The sequence below is a fragment of the Lepidochelys kempii genome, chromosome 2 (genome assembly GCF_965140265.1).
Source record: "Lepidochelys kempii isolate rLepKem1 chromosome 2, rLepKem1.hap2, whole genome shotgun sequence".
Taxonomy (NCBI): domain Eukaryota; kingdom Metazoa; phylum Chordata; order Testudines; family Cheloniidae; genus Lepidochelys; species Lepidochelys kempii.
The window spans coordinates 34,374,875-34,392,018 of NC_133257.1; the positions used below are offsets into that span (position 1 = coordinate 34,374,875).

General features: G+C 39.8%; 1 protein-coding gene across 4 annotated transcripts in view; it reads right to left on the reverse strand.

The window, feature by feature from the left end:
* OXR1 (oxidation resistance 1) overlaps window positions 1–17,144 on the reverse strand; it is a 471,185-nt gene that overhangs the window by 69,359 nt on the left and 384,682 nt on the right. For all 4 annotated transcript variants that reach the window (XM_073330327.1, XM_073330325.1, XM_073330328.1 and 1 more), the window contains exons 8-9: window positions 8,456–8,640; window positions 1,197–1,993 (exon numbers count right to left, since the gene is read on the reverse strand). In XM_073330327.1, the coding sequence (XP_073186428.1) occupies window positions 1,197–1,993; window positions 8,456–8,640 (982 nt within the window). The remainder of the gene's footprint in view (window positions 1–1,196; window positions 1,994–8,455; window positions 8,641–17,144) is intronic.

Sequence of the window (17,144 nt, forward strand, 5' to 3'; positions counted from 1 at the left end):
AAGGAACAGAGGGCAGAGGGCTGGTGGTGCCTGATATACCGACACATGAATGTGGCACTCAAGGGAGCACCACAGTTGACCCCAAGGCAAAAATCTCCGATGACAGTGCATGTAGACGCCTAGAATGGTATCGACATAAGCAAAGACTTGAAGAACCGACCTTTTAGAGGAATGAAGATGTGCAGAAAACTAAAAAGTCATTTTCCACATCTGAGAATTAATTCTGTATTTGGCTCCTGTACTGGGAAAGGCGTTTGTATATTTAATCTTATTCTATTTCAGCATCAAACATAAAGGAATGATAAAATATGAGTAAAGCCATGTCCACACTAGAGAGCTTGCAGTGACAACAGCTGTACCAATGCAGCTGCACTGCTGCAAGATCTCTCGTGTAGTCACTCTATGCTAACGCGAGACAGCTCTCCCATCAACATAATTAAACCACCCCTAACAAGCAGCAGTAGCTATGTTGGCAGGAGAAGCTCTCCCGCTGACACAGCGCTGTACACACTACCACTTATGCCGGCAAAACGTATGTTGCTCAGGGATGTGTTTTCTCACATGCCAAGCAAGATACATTTTGCCAACATAAGTGTTAGTATAGACGTGGCCTAAGTGAAATGCAGAAAATTATATGTTGATGTAATGTTAAGATAGAGATTCGAGTCCCCAAAAGGCTATGAAACTCAAAAAGTTAGAGTTCTCATTTAACTCAGCTATACTGCATATGTCCAGTACCAAGGGTGAAATTCATCCAACCATAGAGCGCCTTCCTGGGCCCATGTATTAATCACTTAACTGACATACCAAGGATCACAACTGGTCTTGGGTTCTACATTGATCCATCAGCCACAGTCCTCATTATATCAGCTGATTTGATTCTTCATTAAGTTTAACACAGCTGTGAACACAAGGTCTGAGACACTGACTGGAAGAATGCAAATCCAAGTCTCCCCCTCTCTCTATCCAATTACTACAATAGTAGCCCTTCCCCTAAGTAGTATGAATTATATTCTGTCATCAAGCCAGGGAGACATTTCAGTATGCACATACAGGCAGATGAGGTTTTCTTTAGAATGCATTGAAAGTTTAGTACTTTTAAAAGCAGCAGCTTTTTTGTTGTGGTGATGGGGGGACGGGAGAAAAATATTTTCATGTTTATTTTATTCTATAACCTTAGACCTTGACTCACTTACCTTCCACTTGTCCATCTTCTGCAACCTCCATTTTGTGCTTAATTTCTTTTTGTGAATCTTGCTGCATGTTTTCTCTTTGCTGCTTGGTTTGTTGCATAGTGTGAATCCTCCAGAGTTCACGAAGCTCTTCAACGTCTATGTCTGAATCTCGAGTTAGTTCTTTCACTAGTTTTCCCTTGGTAATGGTCTCTTTTTTTTGAGAGTCTGTGATGTCTTCACAAAGTAGACATTGCTCTTTTATCTCACACTCTCTTTTGTGTGTTTTCTCTAGTGTGGAATCCTGATCAATGACTACATCTACATCTGTGCCACATCCTTTACTGGATTGCATTTCTTGCAAAGATGGTTGATGAGCATCTGTAACTTTTTCCCCTACAGTGTCCTCTCCCTCCTGTATTGCCATTTCAACAGTTTCTGAACCCACAATATGAGTAACAAACCCACTGTCACTTACAGGCAGGTCGACACTGGATTTTAAGTCACTGGGAACATCAGTCGAGTCTGAAATTATTGTTAAACATTCTGCGCTAGTTTGATTTATTGTTTGGACAGATTCTGATGAGGCGCCAGAAGATTTGTCTTGTCGAAGCTCATCTGAAGAAACAAGTTCCTCGCATATTGGAGAGAGTTCCGATTCTGTGAACACATCCTCCGAAAGAGACTCCTCTGTGCTCCGAGGGGCTGTGCTGGCACTGTCATTCCCTGCATCCCGAACCCTTGAATCCATTTCATCTGTACTGCTTCTTGTAATTTTCTTGAAATGGCAGAGGTCCCTTACAGATAATGGTTCTACATCTCTGTGAAGCAAAGGAGAGTCCAAGTTATCACCACAAAGTGCCTTTTATTCTGTCAACAACAGATTTTGCCAGTTTAGTAACATCAGTTATTGGGGTTTTTATTTTTTTTTGGAGGAGGTGCAGGAGAGGGGAGCAACACTTATATACCAGCAAAGGCTCTAGTATAGACAGTTATACTGACATAATGTGCTTTTGTCACTCAAGGAACTAGTACACTAGGAGGATTTGTTAGTATAGTTGATTTAGACCTGGCCAAATACAAAAGGTACATTACAGTAAGTATAAAGCTGACCATTTATTCACAGGGTAAGACACCAACACTATGTATTACCAATCTGAAGGTAGAGGTTTCAGAATAAATTAGCACAAGTGGTGCTAGGATATGGAGTACCAGGAGAAGATGGGGACAATAAGTATATATTTACTTGTATTTTTTGCAGTCAGAAGTAAACAAAACAAAGTTCTAGAAAGTGCCTGTTGTCTAGTGCCTTCTAGGAAGTCTGTGCCCTAAGGTCCCATCCTCTGGGGAAAGAAGCAAAAAAACTCACCTTCCATTTGAAAGGCATCTTCAGAACATTTTATCCCACAATACATATATCAAACGAATTAAATTCCTAGTAAGATTCAGATTCCATTACCAGTACAGGTAACATCATCTTTAAGTATATATTGTATAATTGTTAAAATAGGAGGTTGGAATTAAGTTTGAGCCTACAATTCAGATTAAGGCCTTGTCTACTCTACCAGGATAAGTCAACCTAAGTCATGCTACTCCAGCTACACAAATAATGTAGCTGGAGTCGAAGTAGTTTAGGTCGACTTACTGCGGTGTCTACACCGAGCTGCGTCGATGGGAGATGGTCTCGTGTCGACTTACCTTACTCCTCTTGTTCTGGTAGAATACTGGAGTTGACTGGAGAGTGCTCTGCAGTCAATTTAGCGGGTCTTCACTAGACCTGCTAAATCAACCCCCACTGCATTGATCACAGCAGTGTTGAGCCTTGGTAAGTGTAGACATGGCCTTATAATGCTTAGGTAGTAACTATGAATTAAAGTGTGTTTGGATGGTAATGTACTAAACTGACAATTTCCTCAATTTTTTAGTTACTGATAGGAAATGCATTTAAGCAATCTTAATGCTCAGTCACCAAAATCTATATGGAATATAAATACTGCTAAATATATTCCTTGCAAGCCTCAGCATATATTTGATCTTAACTAAATCAAAAGATGCCTCACGCCTACACAGACTGACATGAGCCCTTTAGCTTTTGTGAATTCTAAATTCCTTACAAATAAGAAAGTTGGTGCAAGGTCTCAGATTTTTATTGTTGAAGCTTACAAAATTGAATGAGTTTTTGAAATGACGAGGAGGGGGAAAGCAATTCTTCAAGTAGATAATCGGGAGAGAATCTGCAGAAGCAGAAATAAATGAGAAATAGGAAAGCCAATCAGAAGCGATCTTTAACCAAATTAAATAGTTTGCTAATCTAATTTAGCTACTGCTACCACAGCTCCAGATAAAGATTTTTTTTAATTTGAGTCTCATGCTGCTGCGATTTTACAAACATGACTCACTTTTTCAGGAGCCATAGCATAGCAGCATTTGGATTGCCGCTATAGTAATGGGGCTGCCAGAGGTTTGGGTTCTATTTAGATGTTTACAACTAAGATAGCAACATGACACACAAGGATTTTACAGAAGGCAGGTGTGAATTTTTACATATTCCTTTTTTAATTCCACAAACTGTAAGGTGACGAAGCATATAGACTATAGAACATGAAAAGCGTCCTCTCTCCAGGAGTTATGGATCTGAACATAAATGCCTCTGAAGCCATCTTACTTTGTAAATGTGTAATTCTGAGCTCAGTCACTAGGAAAAAATAATGTAATAGTAAAAGAAAAATCAGCTTGCCAGCTGCAGTATTTACATTTGGGAACCAGTAACAAAAGAAATGAGATTCCAGAGCCAATATCTGAAAAATCTTCTCAAGCCTATACAGATGTTTCTTTTAAGGTACTTTTGCTATGTGTAAATATGTAGATTATTATACTGGCCCAATGAACATACTGGGAATACAGTAACTCCTCACTTAATACTGTAGTTATGTTCCTGAAAAATGTGACGTTAAGCGAAACAATGTTAAGCGAATCAGATTTCTTCATAAGAATTAATATAAATGGGGGGGGGGGTGAAGGGGGAGGAGTTGGTGTTAGGTTCCAGGGAATTTTTTTTTTTGGCCAGAAAAAAGGCATTATGTACATTTTAAACAAAACTTAATACAGGCATAAGTTTTAAACAATTTAAAAGAAACAATTTAATACTACAATAATCATTACTGAGTATGAAGCAATGGGAGGTGCCCCCGCCTTACCCCACACAGGCACAACCCACTGGCTCTGCAGACAATGAGGCAGGCAAAGAGGCTGAAGGTGCCATAGGCTAGGAGAAGCACATTGTGTAGCAGCAGCTGCAGCTTCCCCTACTGTGCAAGCACCAGGGGCAAAGGGGATCAACCCTCGGCCTGCCCACTCCATCCCCTCCCCCAGGCCTCCACCCATAACCCGCCTCTTCTCCCCCGGCTGTTCCCTTTATTCTGCATGCCTCATCCTCGCTCCTCCCCCATCCCTCCCCTGCCTCCTGCCCGCAGCAAATCAGCTGGTTTGTGGCATTCAGGAGGCAGGGGGAGCCTGCACGCTGAGTCCTCGCTCCTTCCCCCTCCCTCCTGAATGTTGCAAACCAGCTGATTGCTGCAGGCAGGAGGCGTTGGGAGGAGTGGGAAGGCACTGACCCGCGTGCGGGGTCTGCCAGCAGGCGGGAGGTGCTGGGGGGGGCGCGCAGGGGAGCTGATCGGGGGTCTGCCAGCTGTGGACAAAGCAGGCAGCCAAATGACGTTATAGCAGAACATTGCAGAACTTTAAACAGCACGTTCTGTAATGGAGCAGGGACGTAAGATCAAAACAACGTTAAGGGAGAGGATGTTAAGTGGGGAGTTACTGTATGTCCTATTAGTCTTATTGGGAGTTCTGTTAGTCCACAATGCTATTCAATGACACTGCATTCAGGCTGAATGGCTAGTAAACTTGAGAGGATTCGTCCAATTTCTTAAAATGAATAGGAAAACGACTGGATCATCACTCAGTTCTTTATGACTTTCTGAGCTTCAGCTGCCTGATTCAGGGACTGGCTCCAGTTGTAAACACATCTAAAACATCTGATACGCTATAAACAAACAAGTTTAAATTTTGAAATGTTGTAAAAACATGAGGCTGAAGAAACACTAATATGACTTAGGTGTCAAGCACAGAAAGAAAGATGAAGTGCAACTCTGAATATTATGATGAAACAGTCATTCCAGAGAAACCTGGAAAACAGCAATGCTTTGGAAAACTCAGCAAAGTACACCAAAGATTCATATGTAGGCAGAAGTGATTTCGGGCAATAACAAAGCAGCATCGAGATGACAGTCCCCATCTAACTCAGCTCTGAAGAGACCACACCTGAAATACTGCATTCAGTTCTCAGCAATTCATTATTAGGCACGGAACCTCCCACCCACTTATCAAAGAAAAAAATAAAATGATTGAGGGGCTAGAGATATTAACTCACTAGGAAAAAATAAGAGTTAAATACATATAGCTTTCTCTAACTAGGGTTGGGAGAGTGACACAGTAGCACAAACAAACACTAAGAAGGGAAAGAAATGTTAACAACAATATAAGGTGCTCTGAACTAGGAGTAATAGGATGAAACTGAAGCCAGACTTTCTTAAATATCAGGAAGGACTTCTCAACAAAGATCTACTGGGAGATTTCACAACTCTCCCTTTCTCCTCCCAATTACGCAGCACAGTTAAATTTGCTATAAAGAGACTCAATTTTCATGAGACATTTTGGGTCATTTTTATAGCTTCTTTATACCACCTCTATGTCATTACAAGCCCTATAATTCAGTTTGTCCAGAGGACATTGTTTCTGGTTGGCTTCCAAAGTCTTTTAGAGCCACAGAGAATGCAGCATAGCTAGACAAGTGCATCTCAACGTACCAGCAATTGTGTAGCCTGACTGTCCCTATTTTACCATGCTGCAGAACGTCTCCTTGGGCAAAATTATAAGGGTATTTCCTGGGTTCTTGAGACCCATTACTTAACTTGTAGAGCAAAGAGGGAGCATCTGGTGGTAGAGGTAGAGAATAAAGGAAATTGAATTGCAAATTTCATTGTAGGTACTTATATCGCTCCCCTTCTGCCCAACATTCAAGTGCCGTTCAAGTAGAGAGCTGGTTGGGAATGTTTGGTAAATTATTTTTCAGTCAAAAAACACTGACTCGTTGAAACCAAGACTTTTCACTGCTATGGGATGACTTCCATAAATTTCTTCACTTGAAACTTTTTTTTTTTAAATTAAATTGAAGTGGCCCATTTTGATATTTTCTAAACAAATAATTCAAGTTTCTTGGTATGAATCTACTTTGTTTCTAAATTTAAGACTATTAGAGGGGAAAATTTTTAAATTTAAATGGTGAAAATTGAAATATGGTAGTATGTTTTAAGTGACCTGAACTCAATTTTCTGGCTTGTCAATTTGTGAAAATTTTCATGATTTCAACTTTTCACCCCAATAAAGGGACAGTAACATTTTTTTAAATCCCAAATATTTTCCCAGGACAGGAAAACCATTTCCTGCCCAGCTCTATTCACGAACAATGAATTTTGAGTATGTTAGCACTCTAAGACCGAAATATTCACACTCAAGTGCCTACTCCATATCTGTATGCACACACCTGATTTTTAGGAAGTACTTATTTTGACACCATAAAGATGAAAGCAAGTTGCCTAGTTTTATAATATCCAGTTTTGAAATTTTTGGCTTAAATTTTTGACTGCAGAGTTGCAGACTTCTTGCATAAACCCTGATTTACTCTAACAGAGTGAGCCACAAATTCTAAACCCCCATTTTCATTCTTTTGGTTTACAGAACTTGTGACAGAAAAAACAAAGTCTACAGCTCAGATTTCTCAGGATCTTTGGCATGTTGTTTTACAGTAGATTTTTAAAGAAGTGGATTTCAAAGTTAATACGTCTTGGAACACACACCCGCACACACAAGTTACACTGACCTAAGCGCTTGTGTGGACAGCACTATGTTGGCGGGAGAGCTTCTTCCCCCCGACACAGTTACACCCAGTCGCAGGGGCTGGGATAATTAAATAAAGAGGAGAGCTCTCCCGTCAGCTTAGAGCATCTGCACTCGCAGTGCTACAGCAGCGCAGTTGCGCCGCTGTAAGCTCTGTAGTGTAGCCACAGCCAAAGTCTAACGTCAGTTTTCTCTCTGAAAATGTACGTGGTTTGAAAAAAATACATTTGAACAGATGTTACAGATGGCATTTTGATCCACATCATCGGGTTATCTTCCTCTGGCATTTTTTCAAAGACACAGTATTGCTTTACCTTTGACTTACAACACAAGAATATATGTTAATTCGTTAACAAGGCACTTTTGAAAGAGTTACACATAGGAGGTAAACAGCCTAAAAAGATACCCTGTAAAGTGTTTGTGCCCTTCTGTTTTATGATTTCTAAGAGTAGCCCGATTTTTTAAAAAGTTCTGCTTGTTTTAATGTTAAGATAGTCAGGTCTCATTTACTCTGTTTTTGATCAAAATATGGACAACTGGAGAACTAGCAGGATAACACCAATTGACTAAAATAAACCCAAAGAAATTGAGAGGAAGGAATTTGGGGACAGACGATTTAAAGCTTTATAAACAAAAACTAAAAAGCCCCACGCTTATTACATAATGAACATTTAGGAAAAAGGCTCTTTGCTTAAGCTTCAGACTCCTTTTATACATCAATTGACTTTAGGGTGAGAAAGATCCTGCTCCATTTTCCAGTGCTCCAGCATTTATATAGATATGAATCCTTTATTTTGCTGTTCACTGTATTCCTGACACTACTTTAAAAAAAAAAAGAGGCAGAAAAAAAATTCAGTCCCGTTTATACTTCACCAAAAAAAAAAAAAAAAAAAAAAGAGGCACGTTTGCTTCTTTGGAAGTCAACCATGAAGCATATAACTAAGATTTCTATCTAAAATTACTCAAAGATTTCGGGCCATTTCAAAACTACTGTGTTTTGCAGTGGTCACCATCAAACAGTTAGTTTGTTAACCATTAGAATAGGAAAGCAATTGTAAATATGGGGCAAAAATATATTAATTATTGCCAAATGCTAACTTTCTAAATAGTTGATGATGCCCAGGAGATAAGGAAGCTATAATTCATTTGATGTATGTAGAACATACAATAAACCAAGAAAATGAAAATAATAAAGCAGTTTTCCAGGTCTCTCCAAGTTAATCTTTGATATTCTCAAAAAAAGTTTACTCTGTTTTATTATATAGTTACTAATGCAGATGCTATACAACTTTTTGCCAAGTTTTACAAATACTAGTCTATCTTACATGGGTAACGAATCCTTTATTTTGCTGTCCACAATTTCTTTATACAGAGCAGCTGACATCACTTCTTCCATTGGACACATGATGCCATACTCTTCACAGCCGTTCTCTTGGACCATTGGATCAGTTTTATGTGGATCAAACATTATGTTATTTGGCGTCACTAGCAGCACACCATTGACCGAACCCTAAAACGAGAGGGAAAAAAAGCGATAAAGGTTTCCTTCAAGTTTTAGTTTATCCTCAGTTCTTTAACTAAAGAAAACTACTTTGAAACACCTTTCCTACGAGAATAGCATCTTTTCTGGGGTTTGTCCATCCTAAAGTAAACTTTGCTAGCTAATAGTGCCACAACACCTTCTTGTGCTCTGCAACCAACCACACAAATCCCTATAGTTGAAGAGAATACCTTCTCTCTTCAAGTAGATGTGGACCATTGCTGCCCATTTTTCAGGGCAAAAAAAAAAATCTCAACTCTTCCCTACTTGATGGCTCTACACACTAGTTGTGCTGTTGAGTGTGTTCAAGAATTCCAGCAAGCATGCTAAGCAAAGCCTCGGCAAGGAGGAGATGTTCGTCAACAGATGGTGACCATAAGGATCCGAGTAAGTTTCAGAAGAAACTTAAGAGTCACTGTTTCAAAGGTTTGCTGCTTGACCCTTCTCAGAGTTGTACAGTTCAGAGGTAAGCCAGAGAGAGCATTTTATGCTAGCCATTTGGCTCTGCTTCCCCTCATACTAAGTGGCAGAAGTATGGGTACCTCTACACTGCAAGAGACAACATGCAGCAGTGAGTATTAGAGCTTGGGTCAACTGAAAATAGCAGTGTAGACGTTTGGACTCAGGCCTGTCCTCTGAGACCTGGCAAGGGAGGATTTTTTGCCCCATCGCAAGAGCCCAAGTCATAGATCTTCTTTTGCAGTGTTGACATACCCTATGTGTCTGGCATAAACCTCTCTGGTTTACCTAATTGATGGACCCATCAATCAGGTAATTATAAAGAAATAATGCAAGTAATAAATACTTTACAAAATACAACTTAAAAAGATATTTTACTTTTACATTATTAAATTTAACATATTACAAAATAAAGTTCACTTAAAATGTTACACTAAATATCCCTTTGGTTCAATGCATGCAAGAGATAATTAAGCGATTTCAAAAAATATAAAAGCTAATACAGACAGACACCAAAGAGTAATGATGTTTGTCACTAATAACAGATAACATTCGATATTTTAGATATTCTGGTGTTTTTGTTTTGAAATCACAAATTCATAGAGCCTCAATCCTTCACCACTGAAATTCAGCCACCTCCTAGGTGAGATACTGAAACTGTTTAATAAACTAAACCTCTTTTCTGAAAGTTTCTAACAAAACAACTAAGATTACTATAAGAAAGATTAGAGAATATTTTTCAGTTTTGCTTTGTGTATTTCCTGGCACTTTATATATAGCTAAGTTTCACTGTTTCTCCTTCAGCCATTCATCATCTTCTGCCCATCTGTGTGGGTTTTCCACCAATCCACACAACAGGGGGAAAAATATACACATTTTAAAAATATGAAAGTGAGTTGTAAATACCATAACATTGGTAGGGGAAACTGAAGAGATGGCATAGTACCTTAAAAAAAAAAAACAGAAGTAGTTTTAAAGTGATTAGACTTCAAGTTGACAATGTCTTTTAAATGAACAGTTCACAGGCACACTACATATTCAGGGATTTAACATCTTTTGTGATAAAGATGAGCATTTAGATTGGCAAAAGTGGCATTAGGAAGTGAAATTTGCTCCATTTACAAGATCACTCCCCTTCCCGATCTCCCCCCTCCCAACTACAGGTTCTGTAAACTCAACCTATAATACAAAGAGTAGTGTTGTTTCAGATTCCTGCATAATCAACAAAAAGACTGTGCAACTGCAATTTTAGTAACAACTCCACTGATGTGAGACAGAAGAGACTTTACTTAGCACCACAAGGCACCCAGAGTTGTGGGAGAATAAAGGCTTTTTTGCTAGTAAAGTAAAGAACCAAAAATGCACAAAGACTAAATCTGCTGAAGAAAAGTGATGGCATTTTTACACTCACTTCTTTTAAAACATGGAAGTATATTAATCTCTACCAATGGTTAAGTCTTTTCTGAAAGGCAGCAACTGTAGCAGTTCAGCATCCTACAAACAATTTACAAAGAGGATATTGCTGCAGCTTAATCCTAAGGATTTTAATTTATTTATTTTTAAGTGTGGCCAGAGCCCAGAGCAGAGAAAGCAAAGATCACGGTTCCTGGGGTGCCAGGAAACAGAAGCCAAACTCTGGATTCAGAGAGAAGGCCAACACAGGATTATGAGGTTCTAAGTAGTAACCACAGTTAAACATTTAGATCAGATCTAGACTACAGACCATTCTGTAGTCTCTCTCTAAGAGAAGAAAGCCCTGCAATTACTTGGATGGTGGCTAAAAATATACCTAGGATTTTTATACTGCTTACATTGCTGTAGTACTTAAGTGCACGTACAGCAGTCACACAAGTCTTCCCCAAAAGTTTACCATAACAGAGGTAAAAAAAGGAAAGTCCTCACTGGAATGGAACATCAGAATCAGGATATTCACAGGGGCAACATTTTTCAGAGTAGCAGCCGTGTTAGTCTGCATCCACAAAAAGAAAATAGTGGCACCTTAGAGACTAACAAATTTATTTGAGCATAAGCTTTCGTGAGCTACAGCTCTTAAAACCGATCTCAAAATATGTAACAACTTTGAAATAGTATTCTTTAAATCCTGGTCTTAAGGAGAGTAGAGAGTTAACTAGATATGGATACTCATTGCTTGAGACTAACTTTGTAGCCTGGTCGACAGTGAACAGAAAATTACTTAAAAAATTAAGCTGGCAAAGATACAGAAGTGAGTGAGGATTTAAAAGAAAAAGGTAACCCCAAATTCAAGCCCAGCAAGTCTACTTTATGGCTTTCAACATAATCTAAGCTCTCCATCAATCATGCCTCATTTCATCATCTTCAGGACAATCAACACTGAACAGTGCATCCGATGAAGTGAGCTGTAGCTCACGAAAGCTTATGCTCAAATAAATTGGTTAGTCTCTAAGGTGCCACAAGTACTCCTTTTCTTACTGTGAATAGTGAGGCTGCATAGTCTCATGAGCAAAAGAACTTTGGGGAAACGACGCCAAACCCTTAAAAAAAAAAATCTGATTTGTTGTACTATAGCCTGCACTGGGCATTCACGTTTCCAGGATTGGATCTTTATCTCTACTTGGGCTGTTTACTACCCTAAGCTCTTCCTTACTGGATCAAGGACACAGTGTTGAAGGACCCAAAATGCCCACACTAAAAGCAAAGCATTTTTCATTAGTGAACAGTTGTCATCTTGACGGTTACTGCCTACACTGACAAACTGCTCAGCTTTATTTAAAGTGGAGAGACATACACATGCTCTCAGTTATAGATTCTCAGACACTTCAAGAAAGTCATGAAAGTTTACCAGGCCAGGTAGAACCCTCTCAACCCCACATCTGCCACTTTTTAACATGATGGTGAAAAACAAAAATACAAGTGCTATTTCACTCACCAGTAAGAAAAACAGATGTCAAATCACCAAGACAAAATAATTTTGCAAGCCATTTTTATGCTGGTTAAGGGAATCCTAGAGACTAAAACAGTATCCAAAAGGGTATGTGCAAAGAATCAGCTGTATGTTTACTTCTGCTAAAGTTCACCTTGCCACATACTGACAAGCATGTTTTTCACATTTACTAGGTATTACCACAATAGCTAAAACAGTTTGCCTCAATTTACTCCAGAGAAGTATCAAGGACAAAATTTATTTCAAGGATAAATAAAGTTTTGACGAACTTGGATAGGACTTTGCTTTTATAAGCTAATCACTGAGGAACAGGGGATTATAAATGCACTCTTTCTGCTGGTGGGCCTACAGCCAACATGAAAATCTGAATACCCTTGGGGAAGAGGACAAACTCAAAGAAAGGGCGTTTTATTGTACTTGGAGGTTTCCCAAAACAAATCAAAAAGATACACTTGGTGACTAAGGCAACTGGTATCTTTAGGTAGCTGCCCTTGAAGCGCCTGGAAGACAAATTTTCCAGTTCCACAGCTACAATACAAAAAGCTTGTGAGCCCCTAGTTTGGGGAAAAAAAATGTTTCTGCTCCTTCCCTAAACGCCAATAGTACAAATCAGTCATTTAAGGTCTAACTTCAGCCAAGTACCCCATATTACTGGGCCTGGGGAGACAGTACAAGGGGAAAAAAAAAAATCCTTGGAGGTCCTTAGATGTGCATTATAGACTTCCATAGTGTTCTTCGGCACATGTTTAAGCACAAGATGAACAGCTGACTCCAGACTCCTTGGATAAAGCAGACTTAGTGTAGGATTTCATAACTCTTGACCAAGAGCTGGCCTAGCTTTTTTGTTTTGTTTTAAGCAAACAAGTCTTGTTGGCAAGCTGTTTGCTGTGATTCAGCTATGCACCTGTAATGATTTCAGGGTTTTTCTTTCTCTCTCTCACTGAAGGAAAAACTAACTTGTGGCAGCTACCCTATCTCTACAATAGAGAGCTTTAGCAGTTGAAAAGGAACACGCTGGCCCTCCAATACATCACTAATACTTCCGTCAGACTTTCCCATTTGTAATGTTACTGGGGTGACAACAAGCATTCTGTGCTGTGAAAGAAAATGCACAACCACTCCTCCTCAGGGATGCTAGTTTTGTCACAGCTTTCACAAAACCTTTACAGCTCTTCTGTATACAAACTAGGAGAGCTCACTCGTTCCTATTAAATTCCTTTTCATACAGACTAAACACAAGTTGAACAAAGAAGCCTGTGTAATCGTGGATTTCTCAATAGCGGATGGTTCCTGATTTTACATTCTCTTCATTCAGATTTCTAACCTATACTAATAAGTCTGCATTATTATATACACATTTGATTCCAATTAGGGCTGTCAATTAATCCCATTTAACTCACACAATTAACTCCAAAAAATTGATCACGGTTTTAATCGCACTGTTAAACAATAATAGAATACCAATTGAAATTTATTATAAATATTTTGGATGTATTTCTACATTTTCAAATATATTGATTTCAATTACAATACAAAGTGTACAGTGCTCATGTTATATTATTATTTTTAGTTAAAATATGTGCACTGTAAAAAAAAGATTATTTCCTGTAAATGTAAACAAACTTGTTTGCCTTAGCAATTGGCTGAAAGAGCAGTAGGACTGGGTGGACTTGTAGACTCTAAAGTTTTACATTGTTTATGTTACATAACTACACTCAAAAACAAAACAATCTACATATGTAAGTTGCACTTCCATGATAAACAGATCATACTTCAGTACCTGTATGGTGTGAATTGAAAAATATTATCTCTTTTGCTTATCCTTTTACAATGCAAATATTTGTAGTAAAAAATAATAAAGTGAGCACTGTACTCTTTGTATTCTTTGTTGTAATTAAAAATCAATATATTTGAAAATGTAGAAAAACATCCAAAAATATTTATAATAAATTTCAACTGGTATTCTATTAACAGTGTGATTAAAACGGATTAATTTTTTTAATTGTTTGACAGCCCCAATTCATATACATTACACACAATAAGCTATAAATAGTTAATATAAACATACTGTGAATTTAGTATTCATTGAATATGCCAAACTGATGGAACGTGAGACCATAGGTATGTACAGACTACCAACAGCGGTCAGGAAGCGCATGGAACCTTGTACTGCTACTGTTAGTGTCCCTATCAATGAACGAAGACCACCTTAGTGATGAGAACATAGTCTCAAGAGAAGTTAAGGCTTGAAAAGGCATAAAAACTGAACTATCAAATAGCGTGCTGCCAACTGTGCTGGTGGTTTTGCAACACACACACACACACACACACACCCACCCACACCTCTTTTCATATCTTATGGCCTAGTTTCTAGTCAATTAGTTATCTGATTGACAGAAAAGGAAGTTTTCTAACACATTAACACTAGCTCTGGATCCCAGTTTGTAAAAGTCCTATCCTATCACAGTTTTGTCTAAGGGTGACAGGGTTGATGGGAGGAACAAAAATACTTTGAGATGTAAATGCGACAAAAGGTTAACATAACTTGGTTGGATTACTGACGTGCAAAGCATGCAGGTCTCTGTTCCTCCTTTCAGCAACAGGATATCGTGCCTGGTGTGGAAAGCAAAACTCAAAGTAGGGCACTCATGAAATTCTGAGGGTCTATGGCACCAGGTCAGAAAGATGTGGGAGCATTCAGAGGATCTAGCCAGTTGGTAGCATGAGAATTTCTAATTATAGATTGGCTGATTCTCCTTGAGTGATGGGAGCTTTCTCTCAAATAATGGCTTGGGCTGCTCTAGCTCCTAATTAATTTGATTGATATAATGTGTGTGAGAGAGTGAAAGTGAGACACCCAGTCTGAGGGAATTCTGCACCAAAAAAATAATAAAAATTCTGTGCACAATATTTTAAAGTTCTACAAAATTTTGCATATTTTATTTGTCAATAAATAAATGTGGAAGCTCCAGCATGGCAGTGGGGAGCACAGGCCAATGGCTGCACAGAAGTGCAAGATGACACTGCAGCGCCCCTCTTTCCTCCCTCGACCCAGACTCGGCGGAGAACTGCACCCGACCAGGACACAATGCAAGGGTCGGGCCTGCCCCACAAACACCCCAGGGCCCTACGTCTTCATGCCAGGTGCACCAAGATAGTAAGCAAGAGGGACAGAGACTCTCACCCACCCACGGCTTTCAATCTGGGTGTGGGGCAAACAGGTTCAGCTCAGCAGAATCCAAGTAGGGAGGGAGTGTGTGTGTGTGGTGTGTGTGTGTGTAAACCAGATGTGGTGTGAGAGGGTTCTGTGTGGGACAATCTGGGTATGGGTGGCTCAATGTGGGGGTCCAGGTGTGGGGCAATGGGACTCTGCAGGGGAGTCCAGGTGAAGGTAGTTGGGGCTCAGCAGAGGGACTGGGACTTGGTGGGGTGGAGGTCTGGGTGAAGCTGGTTGTGGCTCACTGGGATGGGGATCCAGGTGCGGGGGACTCGTCGGGAGTCTCATCGGGGTGGAGGTTTGAGTGCAGGGGCCATCTAGGTGCAGGGGTTGGGGTCCAGATGTGTGTGTGGGGCGGCTTGGCAGTGGTACAGGTGCAGTGGGCGTTCTGGATGCTGAGGGCTTGGCGGGGCAGGGAGGGAGAGAGATCAGGTGGAGAGGGGAGCAGCTCCCTGTACAGGGATTCCCCCGCCCCATAGGCGAGGAGTGATGGGGGCAGGAAGTGGGGAGGTGGAAGGGTACGGAGCTTCCTGCAGTCAAGGAGATTTCTGGGGCTGCATCTTGCCTTGCCCCAGCTGGTCCATGCAGGGGAAGAATAAGTCCCATCCTCCCCAACCCGTACTAGCAGCTGAGTCCAGAGCAGGGTAGGAGCCACCGGTTGGGGGTGACCCCAGTCCTGTCCTGTCCCTCTGCAGTGATTTATCTCTCCATCGGCTGCTGGGGAGAGTTGTATGACCATTCTTACAGCTTCTCTTTGCTTCCCTCTCATTTTCTGCAGGGAAGCAAAGAAATCTGTAGGGACATGAATTCTGCATACACACAGAGGTGCAGATTTCCCCCAGGAGTAGTTTACAAATAAAAATTTTCTATGAAAGCATATTCCTTATAGACAATTACTTCCATGTTAGAAACATGGAATCACCAGACTGGATCAGACCAAAGGCATATTGAGTCCAATATCCTGTCTGACCCAGTGGTCAGCACCAAAAGCTCGAGAGCAAGGTGTAAGAATGAGACAAATATGCAGGTGTGCAGTGGTGCGACTCCTATATTACATCTCATCCTGATTTCTAGTAATTGAAGATTGGCTTAAGCACTGAAGCACAAGGTTTAATATTCCTTCCACTAAATTTCTAAACACTGACACTCTAATATTCTGGATGTGAATATAAAAAGTGTCTAATCCCTTTTTGAATCTTCAGTTCTTAAGATCAACTTCCTATGGCAGAGAGCACAACAGTTTAATTATATGTTGTGTGAAAAAGCATTTCCTTTTATTGCTTTTGAATTTGCAACCTTTCAATTTCATTAAATGTCCCCTTGTTCTTGTGTAATGAGATAAGGCGTGAATGAAGCTCTCTATCTACGTTCATTATTTTAAATACTTTTACCATGTCTCCTCTTATTCACCTCCTTTCTAAGATAGGCTCCTAATTTTTTTTCAATTTCTCTTCATGGGAGTTTTTCCTGTGCTGTCTCAACAATTCCCGTTCTCCTTTTCTGAACCTCCTTGAATACAGCAGTAACCTTTTGAGACCTGGGTGCTCATTATTAAATATAGTATTTTATATGGGACCGCACCACAGATTTATATAAAGGATTTATAGTATTCTCCTTATTATTCACCATCTCATTCCTTATGCATCCTACCATATTGTTTACTATTTGACTCCAGCTGCCCATTGAGCAGAAGTCTTCATTGACATTCAAGTCCCTTACCTGTGGTAGTACAGTTAATTTAGAATCCTAAAAAGCATAAGCAGTTCAATTTTTTCCCTCCAAAGTGCATTACTTCACATTTATCAGTACTGAATTTCATTTGTCACCTCCTCCTTTCTTCCCCACTCTCTCCTGTACTGCTCTGACCTCCCCGTT